General features: G+C 34.9%; 1 protein-coding gene across 9 annotated transcripts; it reads left to right on the forward strand.

Annotated features, from left to right (window-relative positions):
* The first annotated feature begins 942 nt into the window (after nt 1–942).
* Nucleotides 943–15,219, forward strand: LOC121993091 (probable LRR receptor-like serine/threonine-protein kinase At1g56140). 9 transcript variants are annotated; one of them, XM_042547769.1, is made up of 25 exons: nt 2,944–3,291; nt 3,386–3,986; nt 5,069–5,140; nt 6,776–7,106; nt 7,510–7,581; nt 7,658–7,729; nt 7,908–7,979; nt 8,129–8,200; nt 8,272–8,343; nt 9,227–9,298; nt 9,479–9,550; nt 9,629–9,700; nt 9,804–9,875; nt 9,993–10,058; nt 10,174–10,239; nt 11,471–11,515; nt 11,613–11,677; nt 11,784–12,163; nt 12,555–12,756; nt 12,833–13,000; nt 13,083–13,201; nt 13,280–13,490; nt 13,754–13,985; nt 14,067–14,217; nt 14,380–15,219. In XM_042547769.1, exons 5-25 carry the CDS (start codon nt 7,571–7,573, stop codon nt 14,776–14,778), a joined length of 2,691 nt encoding a protein of 896 aa, XP_042403703.1. In that variant the 5' UTR covers nt 2,944–3,291; nt 3,386–3,986; nt 5,069–5,140; nt 6,776–7,106; nt 7,510–7,570; the 3' UTR covers nt 14,779–15,219. The 9 variants fall into 9 exon arrangements, with proteins under 9 accessions (XP_042403698.1, XP_042403701.1, XP_042403703.1 ...); XM_042547764.1 differs by lacking the exons at nt 2,944–3,291; nt 6,776–7,106 and adding an exon at nt 943–1,086 and having other exon boundaries at nt 3,921–4,104; XM_042547767.1 differs by lacking the exons at nt 2,944–3,291; nt 6,776–7,106 and adding an exon at nt 1,069–1,086 and having other exon boundaries at nt 3,812–4,104.
* Nucleotides 15,220–16,262: the final 1,043 nt, after the last annotated feature.

Here is a 16,262-nt window from a genome sequence, read left to right on the forward strand (position 1 = left end):
CTGCTAGAAAATATCAAGGTAGCTGCTACAAGGTGTGACAGCTTCATGCACAGTTAACTACTACACGTTGTAGCAGCTTCCTCCCCATGAAGCTGCTACACCTTGTAGCAGCAAATGAAAGTCCACCGGAGAGCAGGCGGTTGTTGGAGTCGTCGACCATCCAGGTCGTAGCATAAGTCCTTCCGACCTTCTACCACGACCAATCCAAGTCATATCCTACAAGCACGGTTTCATCAGTCGTAGTAGTTAATGCAACGGTTAGAAATGGGAGCAAAGCCGCGGTGCATCTTTATACAATTATTACAGCTATTTTTATACCGATTTCACAAGGTAATAACGGTGTGGATTAAGAAATTAAATTGGAGTGAGGTGGTAGGATCTCACAGTAGACCTGCGATTGAAGACGCCGGAGCAACTTTCCGGCCGGGAGCGCGAGGGACGAGTTTCGACTGAGGGATCGAGGGAAGGGGAGCGACGAGCTAGACAAAAAATATTGAACTTTCCGGGGAAGCGTCAGGTCGCCCGGAGGACGGACGCCGGAGGGGACCGGGAGCGAGGGAGAGAGAACGGGGAGGGAGAGGGAGGGAGAGAGAGAGAGATTTTATTTTTGGTAATAAGCGCTGCCGAAATTTTGAACAAAGGCGAGAAAGGGAGAGAGTAACTTTTGTGGATTATTTTATTTGTAGTGAAATCAAGCTGGCAGTGTCATGTCTTCGCGTCGCTCACAATTACGCATAAAACATCACTCAACATAACATTTCTCTCTCTCTCTCTCTCTCTTTATATATATATATATATATATATATATATATATATATATATTTTGACGTTATCTGATACATGATTAATAATTATATCATCCTCCCACCGACGTGGACGTGGACTCTTTTCATTGCGTGTGTGAATATATATATAAAAGCTTTTGAGGCTTGGTGCCTACCAAACTGGCTGAGGCTTTCTTTCTCCTTCACAGCTGACTTCCAAGATTAAGAATGGCGTTCTCCTTCCTGATCCTGTGTTTGCTGCTCTGTGCGTCGCCGGAGAGAGCGGCCACTCAAACTCAACCTAAGACAGATCCCGTTGAAGGTATATATATGCGTGCATCTATTAATTAATTAATTATAATTAGAGCGGCGTTTCTTCTGTAGTCTTCTTCATCAGTATTTAACTGACCTAATTAGTAGGATGAGATGGAGACGAAGAATAGAGAAGGGACAGAAAGTTTTTATTTTACCTGTTCAGTTTTTTTTATTTCTAATTTCAAAATTTTAATCTGCTCGTTTGTTCGTAGTTTACTTTTGATTTCTTCTTGTTTGTTTTAAATTTTTAATGAAGAAGAAACATTGACAAGAAAGTGTACGGATTTAATTAATTTAATGGATCAACTAAGACCTTAGGTTTTGTTAGAAAAAAACCGATCGATCTGTCTTTCAACATTGAGAATATCTATCCGGGGTGGATGAGGTTAGATTTTTTTTTTTAAATCTCAAGTCGAATCTAATCCGAAACCACATACAACTCAAAATCTCTAAATTCGAATCCTACCCAAATAACTTGAATAACTCGAATAATCCAATTAAAAATAATTTTCTGAATCACCTTCTCTATAATTCTTTATTTTTATCTTAATACTCAATATAATATCAATATTGATATATAATATTTTAATTTTTAAAATAAAATTTATTTAACTCTAAAAAAAAAATCAAAACTTGAATAGACCCAGGTCAATCTTAATCCGATTAAAAAATCTCCAACTTAAAAAAATCCTCCAACTTGAATATGAACTTGATTTTTTGGATCCATACAGATCATATTATCGAATCGTCAAATCGAATTCATTTTTGACACACCTATTTTAAATAATACTAATAAGGATTATATTTATTATTTTTACTTATTATTAAAATAAAAATACTAATTACTAAATAAAAAAATTAAAATTCTGATAATAGAATAGAGTTGACTTGGTATACATTGATCAAGCCACAATTTCATCGATACAAAATAATAACTAGCAGTGAAATGACAAACGTTAAAGTTGACTTGATACAATTCAACCATGGGAAGGAAAGTATATTGAAATAAATAAGTTTGGAGTCTCAGATGATTTGTTTTTTTAATTATTTAAATTATTTACATTTTTAAATTTATTTAATTGATTAATAAGTTAATATTATAAATTTATTTATTTTATTTTAAAATTTTTAAAAATTTAAATAATGTTAACTTTGCATGCAATCCCATGTCTAAAAAACTTTGTTTCCACTCCCTACATGCAAAGTATTACTTGTTTCAACTCCCTCATGCAAATATTGATACCTAAATTGTCCCTCAGATTTTTTAGATACAAAAAGTCCAAAATTGAATAAAAAAGTTCAAAAACGAGTATAATTTTTCTTAAAGTCAGTACTTTATATTAAAAATTGAGTATATTTTCTATTAAAATTGTCCATCTTATTTTTTAGGTATAAAAAGTCTAAAAATAAGTATAATTCTTGTTAAATTCAGTATTTTACACTATAATCTAATATTCTATAATAGGATCTAATATATTTTCTATCGAAATTAACCCTCATATTTTTCGGTACAATAGTCTAAAAATGAGTATAATTCCTATTAAATTCAGCACATTAAATTAAAATTGAGTATATTTTGAGGTGAAAAAAGAAACGTACTCAATTTGATAGAAAATATACTAGATTCTAATTTAATATACTGAATTTAAGAGGATTTATACTGATTTTTGGACTTTTTGTACCTAAAAATATCATGGGCAATTAGGTAAATATGTTTGACTGGGTAGTGAAAATAAAAATTTTTATGGATGAGGACTACATGCAAAGATTTATTTACCAATGGGGACTGCATATAAATTTTCCCAATTTTTAAAGCTTAATAAGATATTTAAGATTAATAAGTATTACTGATAATAAAAGATATCTCCATAGCTGGAGTTCTCCTTCCTTCTCTTGCTGTCGCTGGAGAAAGCTGCAGCCCAAGACGCTCCGGTTCCTCATCCTCAATCTAAACCTAGAACCGATCCAATTGAGGGTACGCGCATCAGTCGATGCTAAGAGACAATGTGACTGCGAATATGTGATGTCCCTCCCAAATCTGAAAGGAAGCAAGTCGATCATCTCTAAGCTCTCGCTTCTTGGATGAGGAACGGAGGCATGGTGTTCTCCTTCGCCTTGTGCTTCCTTCTCTTTCTGTCGCCGGAGAAAGCTGCAGCCCAAGACGCTCCGGCTCCTCGTCCTCAATCTAAAGCTAGGACCGATCCAGTTGAGGGTACGCGCATCAGTCGATGCTAGAGAACATTTTTCCCGACTGCTTGACTGATCTCAAGTAGCTTAAGAGGTTTTGAATTTGATTTATCGATTAGTTGCGATCGAGTGCCTTTGGATCAGATCGGATGGAGTCGTGCTTGGTTAATTTCTCTAGGAACAATCTTCTTTGCGAATCTTGTTTGATTGCTTCAATCAATGGGAGGGTTGGACTGAAAGATCGTTCAAATGAGTCGAACGCATCATTTGGCTCTCACTGGCTTCTTCGTTGGCCCAGAGAAGATGGCCCCGCCTTTCGATTTCTTCCTCCATTTCTTCAAAACCGTTCCTTCCTTCAAAAGCGACATCAGTTAATCGGACTTGCATAGATGAGTATTGTGGTTAATCGGACTTGCATAGATGAGTATTACAGTTCTGTTAGTTTTACTTTACGATTTGAAAAGGAGTTATTTTTAATTTCTTGATGGATTCAGGAATTATTGATTGACTTTGAATTCTTTGCTGAATCTCTTGTTTTGCTCCAGTATCCATCCACGTTGACAAGTTGAATACGCACATCAAATTTGTGATGTTATGCGAAACAAATAGGTGGAGTTGACCATAGCTAACTGAAGTTCTTGGATTTGCATGTAGCCTTGGCGTTGAACGCGATCTTTGGGAGATGGGATTTGAAGGCACAGTCAACTTGGAATATTAGTGGTGAGCTATGCAGTGGCGCGGCTACTGATTCGACTGTAATAAATATTGACAGCTTCAACCCAGGAATTAAATGCGATTGCAGTTACAACAATGGCACCACCTGCCATATCACTCAGTTGTATGACAATATAAATCTTCATCTATTTTCTATTTTACTTTTCTTCTTAGCAAGCCATCATCTTTGCGACTATTTTAGTAGCTTGTAGTGTACTTAAATTTTTGCCTATTTACTATTCTGCACATATATCCTTAAAAAGATGCTATTTTCTATATTTACCACTTCAAAATTTAATTTTGCAAATATATCAAATTGAAATTTAAAATCTTGCATGTATGTCATTACTGAGTTTATCCTTTTTAAAATCCTGTGTTGCTCTTAATTTAAAAAATTATATGAAGTGTCTTTCAGTCTAACCACTTAGCAACATTTTCTTAAATTTGTTTTTTGAAGCTAATATATCTAATATTTTTAAATGACATTTCATGATGATATCAAAAGGAAATAAATTGATAAATGTATCATAAATGTGTTTAAACCAATGATGTTTTATTAAAATTCTCTATAGATAATGTCTTTATTATAGTATCGAGTGCGTTCTGTCACAACTTTTATCAACTTCATTCTTGTGCTATAAAATAATGTTGTGTTCCTTAGAGTAATTAATGTTCTCCATATGTTGATACATGTAGCATAAAGCACCAAACCTAATAGGTGTTAGTGAGAATAAAGCACCAAACCTCTTCAGTATATTTACTTGTATAATCATTTTGAGACTGGTTACTTTTTTTCGTAGTCTTTGATTTTACCTCGATCATGTGCCGCTTGTTTCTCCATCTGTGGTGTTATTTTACTAGAGTGAAGCAATTTTTTTGTTCTTAGGTAGGTCATTCGTTTCCATTGTTCCTTTGGGTGCTTTTTGTTTAACTTCTCCCTCTATCATTTGGAATGTTGTTAAAAACAAACTATTTAACAGAGGAAGCTCATACACTTATTATTATTCATTTCAGTAAAGTAATACTAATTTTTTCTCTTTCTCTTACCATACCTATTTACCTTTATGTTTGCATTGTCTTTCTTTCAGGAGGATATATGACTTGGATGTGACTGGAACTATCCCCCAAGATCTGCATGATCTTCCTTATCTCTGGAATTTGTAAGTTACTCATTCTCATGTAAAGGATTGTATAGTTCAAACTTCAAAGGCATTTCTTCAATCGAAGTGATAAGTCATTAGACTAAGCAATCTTTAAAGTAAGTTTTTGATGTATCATTGAATGATTAAATTCCCCACTTTCATTGTAGTATTATTTCCTTTTGGTGAGTATGCCCTCAGATTATCTTAAAGAAAGTATAAAAAGAAATCATATTGGTATATGTTAATTTGGTTTTGCCTTGTTTCATTTGTCTTTGAAATGAAGCTGGACCTATTATTGGTTTCTGCCCCTTCTAACGAAAAGTAGAAAACCCTATGCTGGATATCAACAATATTTGGGTATCTTTTACAAGTCTCACTGAAGGAAAATTGACAACATGAAGATTAAGTCCAAATCTGATTACTAACATCACTCATTGAATACCATCTACGTTCGATGTATCTACTAACAAAACACAGGTTTTGTATAGACTATAGAGTACATCTGGTTTTAAGGTTAATACCTTTTGAACCTTCAGAAAAATTGACCGTCAAATGGTTGAAAATATTCCAAATGAGAATGATAATCAGAAATTACCTCCATGGTTTAAATAATATTTTCAAGTGTCCGTTATCACTACTATATGTGCTGACATAGTTTTGGTGATTCCAACTGAGACGTGACTTATCTTGGTCAATACCATTAAAAAACAGCCGAGTTAGTAAGATTCTCTTCCCATGGGTTAACCTTCAGAGATGAACTATAAATTTTAGAGGCATGGGGAAGAGGAGAAGCCCAAGAGAACTAAAAGGAGAGATATCATAGTCAAAGTAATTAAGACATATCCGTGTACTACACCTATGTTCTCTTGTTCCACTTATGCAATCTAAGTTCAACATATGTTGTGCTCTAGATTTATCCGATAGGCAAACCAAGGGGATACTGTCTACCTATTATCAAATAATAATAATAATAATGGTGAATATTTGTTATTCTACGCCCACCAAGTTCACTGTATATTTAGTTCTGAGGCCAAGTTCAATTATCATTCCACTGAAAAGTTCCCACGTGACTTGTCTATTTTATTGATATTGAATAAGGAATCATGATCTGTGATGGCTAAGAGTCTAATGTCAGAGAGTACACTATTAATAATCTAATTGTCTTGAGGTGTGCTTTCGTTGAGTATTTAGTCAGTTGGATGCCTTGCAGATCACCACATCCTACACTCCTTGTGAGATATCTCCTTCCAATGTACATACAAGGATAAACCTAGGTGAGATAGGGAATGTTTCCATCTCACATCCAAACATAGCAGCTTAAAGGTTGCCTTATGCTGGTCTTTCCCCTAATGTTATTAATGCCAGTTAGAGCTCATGCAGATATGATATCAGGATATTGAACAGATGAGAATGACAGATAAAAGAAATTATTTCTTATGTACGATGCTACTGATGGTGCCTATTTTATCAGGAACCCTAGGTTTTGAGATTTAACTTTATGTTGTCTTGCTCATGTAATCCTGTAGGTACTGGAATCATGTCTACTGATGGCTGTTTAGCCAACAACTACATTATTTCTTTCTTGAAAAAACTACTATTCCATTTCTATTTTCTACTATTGTATATTTTACAATGTTCTAAATGGCGGCCTAGGCGGCCACCTAGGCGAGGAGGCGGCCATCAACCGCACCGTCTTTGTATGAGACAATGCTTTAGGTGATAACTCATCTCTTTTCGCCTCCGCCACCACTGTTTCACCACCACGACGCATCACCTGGGTCTGGCGACGAGTCTGTAAGCATCGTTTGAGCCTTGTGACGAGTCTGGATGCGTGGTTTGAGCCCGGCGACGACCTAGAAATGTTGCTCAAGCCTGACGATGGGTCTGGAGGCGTCGCCCAAGCCTAGCGACAAGTCTATAGGCATTGCTCAAGCCCGACGACAAGTCCGAACGTGACGGTCGCCGGGCCGAAACGGGTACACAGGTAAGTTAGGGTTTAATTAAATAACTTTAAGTTAATAATTTTAATCAATTCATAGATTAAGATAATTTAAATAGACTTAATTAAAAACTAATAAAATTATTTCATTAATTTAATATATGTATATATATTTTAAATTTTAAATTTTTTATTTTTAAATATTTAGATTAAATTTTTAATTTTTAATTAATATATTTTATTATAAGTAAAGATTGTAAAGAATAATGATTATTTATAGCAGTAGGTGATCACTAATCGCCCCGCCACCATCCATCACCATTTACAATATTTTACATTATTGGAAGCATCAATTCTTAGCTTTACTCCTATACAAATTAGTGTACAGTGAACAAATAATGAATGTCTGTTCCACTATCTGTAAAAATAAAGGCCCTTTTTCCTGCAGAGATTTACGGAAAAACTACCTTACTGGTCCTCTGCCTGCATTTTTCGGGAACTTCACAAGGATGCAATACTTGTAAGTCCCTTTTACAGAACAATGGACCTATTTTCATTATTGCCATCATCTAATTACTTTGTATGTTCATCATCAGGAGCGTAGGGAATAATGCCTTGTCAGGACCAATACCAAAGGAACTTGGAAACCTTCAGGAACTTATCTCTCTGTAAGATCTCTTTTCCCCAATACATTCTCTTGTTTCCTTTGTTGTTCTACAGGAGTATGCTCTACATTCATCTTTCTGTAATAATACCAAGCATCATGAGAAACATTGATCACTGCTATAGTGGCCATAAATTACCATCTATCATGTTTCCTAAGCAAAAAGGAAAGGACTCTTGCAGGGGTTTATCAAACAATAACTTCAGTGGTACCATCCCCCCAGAGTTTGGAGAATTGGCCAGCATACAAGGATTGTTAGTGTCTCTTTCTCTGTCCATTCCCTATGTTGTTATTCTGGATATCTAATACACACTGAATTCATTCTTTTTTGTGTGAATTCTCTGTGTTATTATTCTGGATATTTAATACATGCTGAACTCATTTGTTTTAATGTAATGTATAGATATGTGGATAGTTCTGGACTCAGTGGAGAGCTACCGCAAACCCTGTCCAATCTTAAAACCTTGTTAATATTGTAAGTTCTACTGAAGTCTATTTTTGATTTTATGTATATACATATAACATGGAGTACCATTTTGGTGGCAGTTGGGCTTCAAACTGTAATTTCACGGGTAAAGTTCCTGATTTCATTGGGGAATGGAAAAATTTAACTGTCTTGTAAGATTCAATACGAGAGTTTTCTTTCAATAATCACTCATTTCCCATCATATTTTGTTTGTTATGAATTACTTCTCTCAGAACGGTCATTTTAACAAGAATATTCTCTCACATCATCATTTTCTTGTTATAGTATAAAGCTCCTAAATTAGGGAATTGATGCAAATCAAAATAAAATAAATGGACTGTTTTTTAAATAAAATAGTTCAACAATACTATGGATTAGGGTGTATGCTTCAAGTTTATTTTCTTTCTACTAGTGGTTGAAAGACTGCAAACAAACTAAACATTTGTGTAACTTAGTTGGAGTTCAGTTTAACAAGAGCTTGTTTATGTTCATTTAACATGCATGATGTCAATTAAATAAACAAGTTTGAACAAACAAGCTTAAATACATATATGCTCAACTCGTTAATATTCGTAAATAGAGCATGAACTATTTGTGAACAATATTTATGAATAAAGCTTATAAATCATGTTCATCAAAACATTTCTCATCAAACTCATAAATAAATGGTAAATAAATAAAGAAGTCCCATTAAGCTCATTAACCAATCAACCAAGCTTAAAAATGCAAAAGCTTCAAACAATCAAACAAGCATGAATTAAAAGCTCAATAACATCTAAACGAACCAAGCTCAAGCTTAAAAAAGAAAAAAGCTAGAACAATTGTTTTTGTAGCTTTGTTAATTTTTGGCTTATACTATTCAAGCTCAAGCTCAAGCTCAAGCTCAAGCTCAAGCTCAAGATCATTTATTCTATTCAACTATATACTTGTCTTATACTACATTTTTCCATTATACCTTAGAAGTAAAAATAAACAGTCCATCTTTGATCATTTTTCCAAGACAGTTTTGAGTACTACCTATCATTTTCCTTATAGGCGGCTTCAAGGTAATTCCTTTGAAGGTCCAATTCCGGCAAACTTTTCTAGCCTCACCAAACTAACTGAACTGTAAGTTCATTTTTTTTTTAATTGAAGTGAGATTCATAATGTCCCATAGGATTTTTCATCGCAAAGCAAATGTTCTTTTAACAATGGAGTTTCAGTGGCACACAAAAGAATCATAGTACAAAAGATTCTGAACTATGTATTCTCAATTCATTGACAAAATATTTGACTTTTCTGGTGCAGAAGAATAGGGGATATAGAAAATGGGAGCTCTTCTTTAGAAGTTATACGTGATATGACATCTCTCAGCACTTTGTAAGATACCCTAATTTGTTTATTGTTTAGCTAAAAAATTTCCAGCATATTAAATGTATGTTATTATTTTGCTTACAGAGTATTAAGAAACTGCAGGATTTCTGATACTATTTTGTCAAACTTTTCACACTATACAAGATTACAGCAACTGTAAGCCTATATGTCATCTGTTGCAATTAGTCCAATTAAGCATTCTAATTTTTAACCCATTTTAGCAGTGAATATACTTTTTCATCATTATTTCTGTCTGCAGGGATTTGAGTTTCAACAATATATCAGGGGAAGCTCCTCAGTCCCTCTTCAGTTTGAATTCACTTGCCTACCTGTGAGAAAAGCTTGATTGAACCTTAAGATTGATTATTAGACATATTGACTTGGTTAAAATTGAATAACTTTTAAACTTACAACTTTTTTTTTCTTTCTTTTACTTCTCTTCAATCAGATTTCTTGGCAATAACAGCCTATCTGGAAACTTACCAGCGCAAAAGAGCAATTCACTGATGAATATGTATCATCATTCTCATTTTATATACATTATTGAAATTGGTTACATTTTTTTCCTTTTAGTTCAATTGCCAATACTTACATGATTCTTATTAACCATAGCTATCCTTTCTTTGCAGAGATCTATCCTACAATCAATTATCAGGAACCTTTCCCTCTTGGGTTAGCCAACAAAATCTGCAGCTGTATGTTGAAACATAGGAACCTCCTTTATGTTAAAATTTTCTTGACACTATCCGTTTCAGTATTAGTATTGGGTCAATTACTGAAAATATGCTATGCTTTCAAGGTTCTCACAAAGTTATCCTTAACCTTTTGCATTGAAGTAGTTTAATCTGTCATATTTGAATTTTTTTTTCATGTACTTTACAAATGGATGGCATGGCATCGCAAATAATCATTTTCCATGTCATTCTAACAAAGAACAGATAACTAAACCCTGAATCTCGCATCCCTCTTTTTCTCTTTTTTTTCCTTGTTTGCTTATTTTTCTTTTCAAAAATTGCATCAACATAAACTTGATTGGTATTTAATTTAAAGTATTTGAGATGTCACATCATCCATCAAACAAGTGGATGGAACAGATGACATGGAATATTGTTTTCAAGGGTTAGTTGATTAAACTAGCAAACATATTTTTTCAAACCTAGAAATTATTTTCATTTTTTTCAAATATATCATAATTTCCACAATTCATGTAAAAATCTAGCATTTGCAAACTTTCCATTCGTCCTTTTGTTAAATTGCTGATGTGACATCAACGTAGAATTATGCCAACTCAACAAAATGCTAATATATGAATGCCTGCATGCATTTAGATTATCTATGGGATACCTGTTTAACCTTTGAGCAAATTTGACCTGTTTAAAACACCCCCCATTTAAATGGGTATCTCAATCACCCATTTAGGTAGGTATCACAATCAGATGGACAAGATAGTATAAATATTGCCATTCATATAAGTATCTTGTTGAGTTGGCCAATGCCATATGGATGTTACGCCAACGTTCTAGCGGCAGACAGATGGAAAGTTAAGGGGTGCTAGATTTGAACACAAGTTGTGGACATTGTTGATGGTTTAAAAAAAAAAAAAAATGAACGATGTACTAGATTTGAAATACATGTAAAGGTTATGCTAGATTAATTAATTAACCTTTTTTAGTGGTTATAAAATTAAAAGGAATAGATGAATTTTCTTTAAGGTCGAGTAGGCCAAAATATTAGTTTAAGTTGAAAGGCCGGGTTAGATTTGTTAATGCCCTGAAAGTACATGATATTATGTAGTGGTTGGCACAAGATTATCAAATAGAACAGCTGCAAAACTTGTGAATTTAAGAATATTCTTTTCTTATAATTGCAAGTCACCTTTTTATTTCTCTATCTTCTTCTCTTAATATCGGCAATAATTCTCCGCAGAAACTTGGTGGCAAACAACTTTGTAATTGATGATTCCAACAGCAGGTTTATTCTCTTTTTCTAGCACATCACAAAATACTATTCTGTTTTCATTTTCTTTTCTGTTGTTCTTTTAGTAATATTCAGACAATTTGCCGTGCAGCATATTGCCTTCAGGGTTAAGATGTCTTCAGCGAGATATGCCATGCTATCGTGGTTCTCCAAACTGTGAGAAACAATCACCCCTGTTTGCTGAGATTTTGTGAAATCCTCTTATACAAACTGATTAAAACATTTTTTGTTTGATTTTGCCTCATATTTAATTCAATTTTAGATTATTCCTTTGCAATTAAATGTGGAGGCAGTTATCCAGTTACAGCATCTGATAACACAGTGTACGAGAAGGATAATGCAAGTCTCTCGAGCGCATCATACTTTGTCACGGATCCAGTCAGATGGGGTGTCAGTAATGTTGGAAGATTTACAGATGCTTCTGATACTAATTATATAATTAAACTTGCAACTAACTTCCAGGGTACTTTAGACCCACAACTGTTTGATAGTGCAAGACTATCTCCATCTTCACTTAGATATTATGGTTTTGGTCTTGAGAATGGAAATTACACCATAAAGCTCCAATTTACTGAGTTTGTTATCTATGATCGGCCTACGTGGAGAAGTGCTGGTAATAGGGCCTTTGATATTTATATTCAGGTATGTATTCTGGAACTAAACTTGAAAATTTCTATTCCAGTGGCATGTTTTTGATATTCGTGAGAGCTAAGGAATTAACCGAAACATGAAAGTGCTTAATAAAAATATTTTGATAACTATGACATATATTTTGTGGGCTGAACTGAAGTAGAGCATACATTTTCCATTTTAATTGTAATTCTTTTCCAAAACTCACATTTCTCTTTCCATTGAAATTTTAGTAAATTCAGAAAATCAAAGAACATGCAGAAATGAGAATACTTTCTTCTCTTTCTTCCTTTTTCATGTTGTAAGCAATTAGTAGTTAGGATATAGAATCATACAGCCATTGTAATTTGCATTGAGATACTGATTGTAGCTATCACTCTCCTGTTTATCTTTACTGTCATAGGGTATTCGCAAAGAGAAAGACTTTGATATAAGAAAGGAAGCGGATGGGAGATCCTACCAAGCCGTTGTCAGGCAATATATTGCTCCGGTGACCAACAATTTTCTTGAAATCCATTTCTTTTGGGCTGGAAAGGGTACTTGCTGTACACCATATGATGGATATTATGGCTCATCTATCTCAGCCATCAGTGTATTACCTAATGGTAGCTATTTTGACAGTTAGAATTTTTCCTTCCTTAATTGATATGTCAACTCCTAACAATTGGAATCACTTTACAGATTTTGTTCCTACTGTATCAAACCAACCACTTGGCATAGATTCAAAAAAAGACCACAAGGGTTTGATTGCTGGTGTTTCCACTGGTGTCGTCGTTTTAGGACTATTAGCTGTATGTGCAACTTTTATGTTGATACAAAAAAGGAGAAGGTTAAACAGACAATCTTCAGGTATTTGTTGTGCGAAAAGCCATTACCACCTATTACCATATGATGTTTAATTGACAATTTTATGTTGGAACCTCCTATGCAGTATTGATTGGACTCGATGTGAAACCTTACACCTTTAGCTATGCTGAACTGAGGGCTGCGACTGGAGATTTCAATCCTGCCAATATACTGGGAGAAGGAGGATTTGGTCAAGTGTTTAAGGTAGTATGACTTTTTTATTCTAAGATGTTAGTTTACCAATTACAGTAATTAGTTTGAAACAAGTTTGCAAACATGTAGGGCATACTGAATGATGGAAGAACAGTGGCTATTAAGCAACTCTCAGCAACATCTAACCAAGGAAAGGACCAGTTCTTGACAGAAATTGCAACAATATCTTCTGTGCAACATCGAAACCTTGTCAGGTTGCTTGGCTGTTGTGTTGATGAAGACAGGCGAATTCTAGTGTATGAGTACCTAGAAAATGGGAGCCTTGATAATGCAATTTTTGGTATGTTGGGATTGTATATAAAAAAAAAAATAACTTGGTGCACGAAGCTCCCGTTATGCGGGGTCCCAGGGAAGGATTCATTATACGCAGTCTTACTCTGCTTTTTGCAAGATATTATTTTCAGGATTCGAACCCGTGACCTTTTGGTCATAAAGTAACAATTTTACCGTTGCGCCAAGGCTCCCCTTCTATGTTGGGATTGTATAGATAGTAAAATTTCATAAGTACACTAAATTTACTAGTATATTCATGTTGTTGTACAGGTAAGAAGAATTTACTTCTCGATTGGCAAACACGTTTCGACATTTTATTAGGTGTAGCAAAAGGCCTCACATATCTACATGAGGAGTCAAGATTGAGAATTGTGCATAGAGATGTCAAGGCTAGTAATATTCTACTTGATGCCGATCTTAATCCCAAAATTTCAGATTTTGGTCTGGCTAAGCTCTATGATGACAAGTTGAGTCACATGAATACAAAGGTTGCTGGTACAATGTAAGAACTATTTCTGTATCATTTTCACATTTTCCTCCTGTCAAAAATCAATATTCTGATCACAAAAACTACTTGTGGAAGTGGCTATCTGGCACCCGAGTATGCTCTGAGAGGACATCTATCAGAGAAAGCTGATGTGTTTGCATTTGGAGTACTGGCGTTAGAGGTTCTCAGTGGAAGGCCTAACTCTATTGAAAGTTCTGCTCATGAGACAATTTATCTTCTTGACTGGGTATATGTTCTTATGCTACTTATGGAAACAAAATCATAGAGAACATCCATATGAAGAACTAGAAATTTCTTTTTATGAATTCTAAGGTTTCTATACATGTAGAGTTGAATCAGGCTTGCTTTCTAAGTACATTAAAGTACTGCTAATTCCTTCATTGTTTAGGTCTGGAACCTGCTTGAGAACAATCACAGACTGGAGATGTTGGATGAAAGGCTGGCATCATTCGATGAGGGAGAGGTTCATCGGGTCATTGGCGTAGCTTTGCTTTGCACGGAATTATCACCGGCTTGTCGGCCAACAATGTCAATGGTCGTGAGCATGTTGATAGATCATATCGAAGTTCCAGATGTTCTGGAAAGGCCAAGCTATTTGCTTCTTTGGCAACATAGGGATGTTACTAGCAGCGTTGGACCTAATGACAACACTGATGCTTCAAATGAAAGTCTAGCGAATAACCGATTGAGCCTCCCACATAGCTGGAGCAGAGAAAGCGTGGAAACCAGACCATTATCTATGCAATCAATTGGAAGGAATGCCATTGATGGGGAAGGTGAAATTTGATTACCAGCGTTGCAAATCAGCACTAGGATTTGGCTATTACCATCAGCGTTCGGTTAAGTCTTTGATTTTATTTAGATGAAAGTTAAAAAAACAAAACCCCAACCTTATTGGTTCTATTTTAATCGAACAATAAGTTAATTCAGCTTGATAAAATAGCTAAAGACATGACCACCAGACTTAAAAGTTATTTAGAATTCAACAACTCTAGTTTGGGTCGATCAAAGTTCCGAGTGAATCCAAAATTTGTCCCTTGTGGTTGAATGCCCAATTAGGCCAAGTCAGCCCAATGGAATAACACACTCTTAACTATTTCCAGGGCGTGGTGTAGTGGTAAAGTAAAGTATTCAGAAGAACAACTCAGAGTATTAAAGTTTGAATTGTATTAGAGATAAATATTTTAAGGTTGTCTGTTAATTATGTATAAGTTGTGAATTGTATTTATCTGATAGAATCTATAACAGTAATTGCAGATGGATCCAAGGCCCACTGAAATTATGAAAAAAAATGGGTTTTGGTGCACTTTAATGTTCAGTTTTTATGCAGCAAAAAAAAAAAGTGATGACCCTCACGGTCGCTCCAGGATTAACCCAATCTGGACGAGAGGTAAATTATGAAGGAGAGAGTTTAATTACGAAGGATTTTGTCCGGCAACCCTCTGTACGAGAGGCCAGGTGACCTGACTGGATTTTATATGTGGAGCGGATCATTTGCAAGTGTGATGTATGGGAGTTGACGTATGATTCTTTTTTATTAAAATTTTATCTTAATCAGATGAAAAATCTCTGAGACGAACAGATATCTAGAAAGAGAGTTATTCATTCTGGACAATATTGTTGTCTGGGAAAAATTATTGAATTTAAAATTATAAAATTAAATCAATCTTAATCTAAAGAAGGTCTCACCGAATAATCTCAAGATGTCAACTAATCTTATTTGGTCGAGCTTCTATTGGTATGAGTAGATTCGAAAGTGTAGTGTCAAGTCTAAGTGGGATGCTTCCCAATTGTTGTTTAGCGACTTGTTTGAATCGCCAATACCAAGCTGTCTGACTGCTAAATGTTGTTATGTCGGGATGTAAGTCATTGAGTTGCACCCAAATGGATTGCCGAGTCGGTCCCGAGTGGATGTGGAGTGAAAGCTTAGTGCTCCGGAGTAGAAGTCGAGTGCTCCGAGTCGATGCCAAATTGGGAAGCTGAAAGCTCCCGAGTCGATGCCAAATTAGGAAGTCGAGTGCTCCTGAATGGAAGTTGAGTCGGGAAGAAGCGTTCCCGAATGCTTCCGAGTGGAAGCCGAGTTGGGAAAAGAATATGCTAAGACCTACTTATAAGCACTTTTCTTAAAACAGATTCACCCTGTCTTTAATTATGCTTCGAGGTTTTATGATCATCTGTTTCTCAAGATATAGAGGTAAATCATAATCTGCCATCAAACACTAGTGGATATGATGAACTAAAATAGTACTCGATTACTATCACATATAGATT

This window comes from Zingiber officinale, chromosome 6B (assembly GCF_018446385.1).
Source record: "Zingiber officinale cultivar Zhangliang chromosome 6B, Zo_v1.1, whole genome shotgun sequence".
Lineage (NCBI taxonomy): Eukaryota > Viridiplantae > Streptophyta > Magnoliopsida > Zingiberales > Zingiberaceae > Zingiber > Zingiber officinale.

Coding starts and splice junctions, on each gene's coding strand:
- LOC121993091 (XM_042547763.1), top strand. CDS start 3,162: ATGAGGAACGGAGGCATGGTGTTCTCCTTCGCCTTGTGCTTCCTTCTC. Junction 13,202..13,279: donor GATTTGGTCAAGTGTTTAAG/GTAGTATGACTT, acceptor GCAAACATGTAG/GGCATACTGAATGATGGAAG. Junction 14,218..14,379: donor CAATTTATCTTCTTGACTGG/GTATATGTTCTT, acceptor TTCATTGTTTAG/GTCTGGAACCTGCTTGAGAA.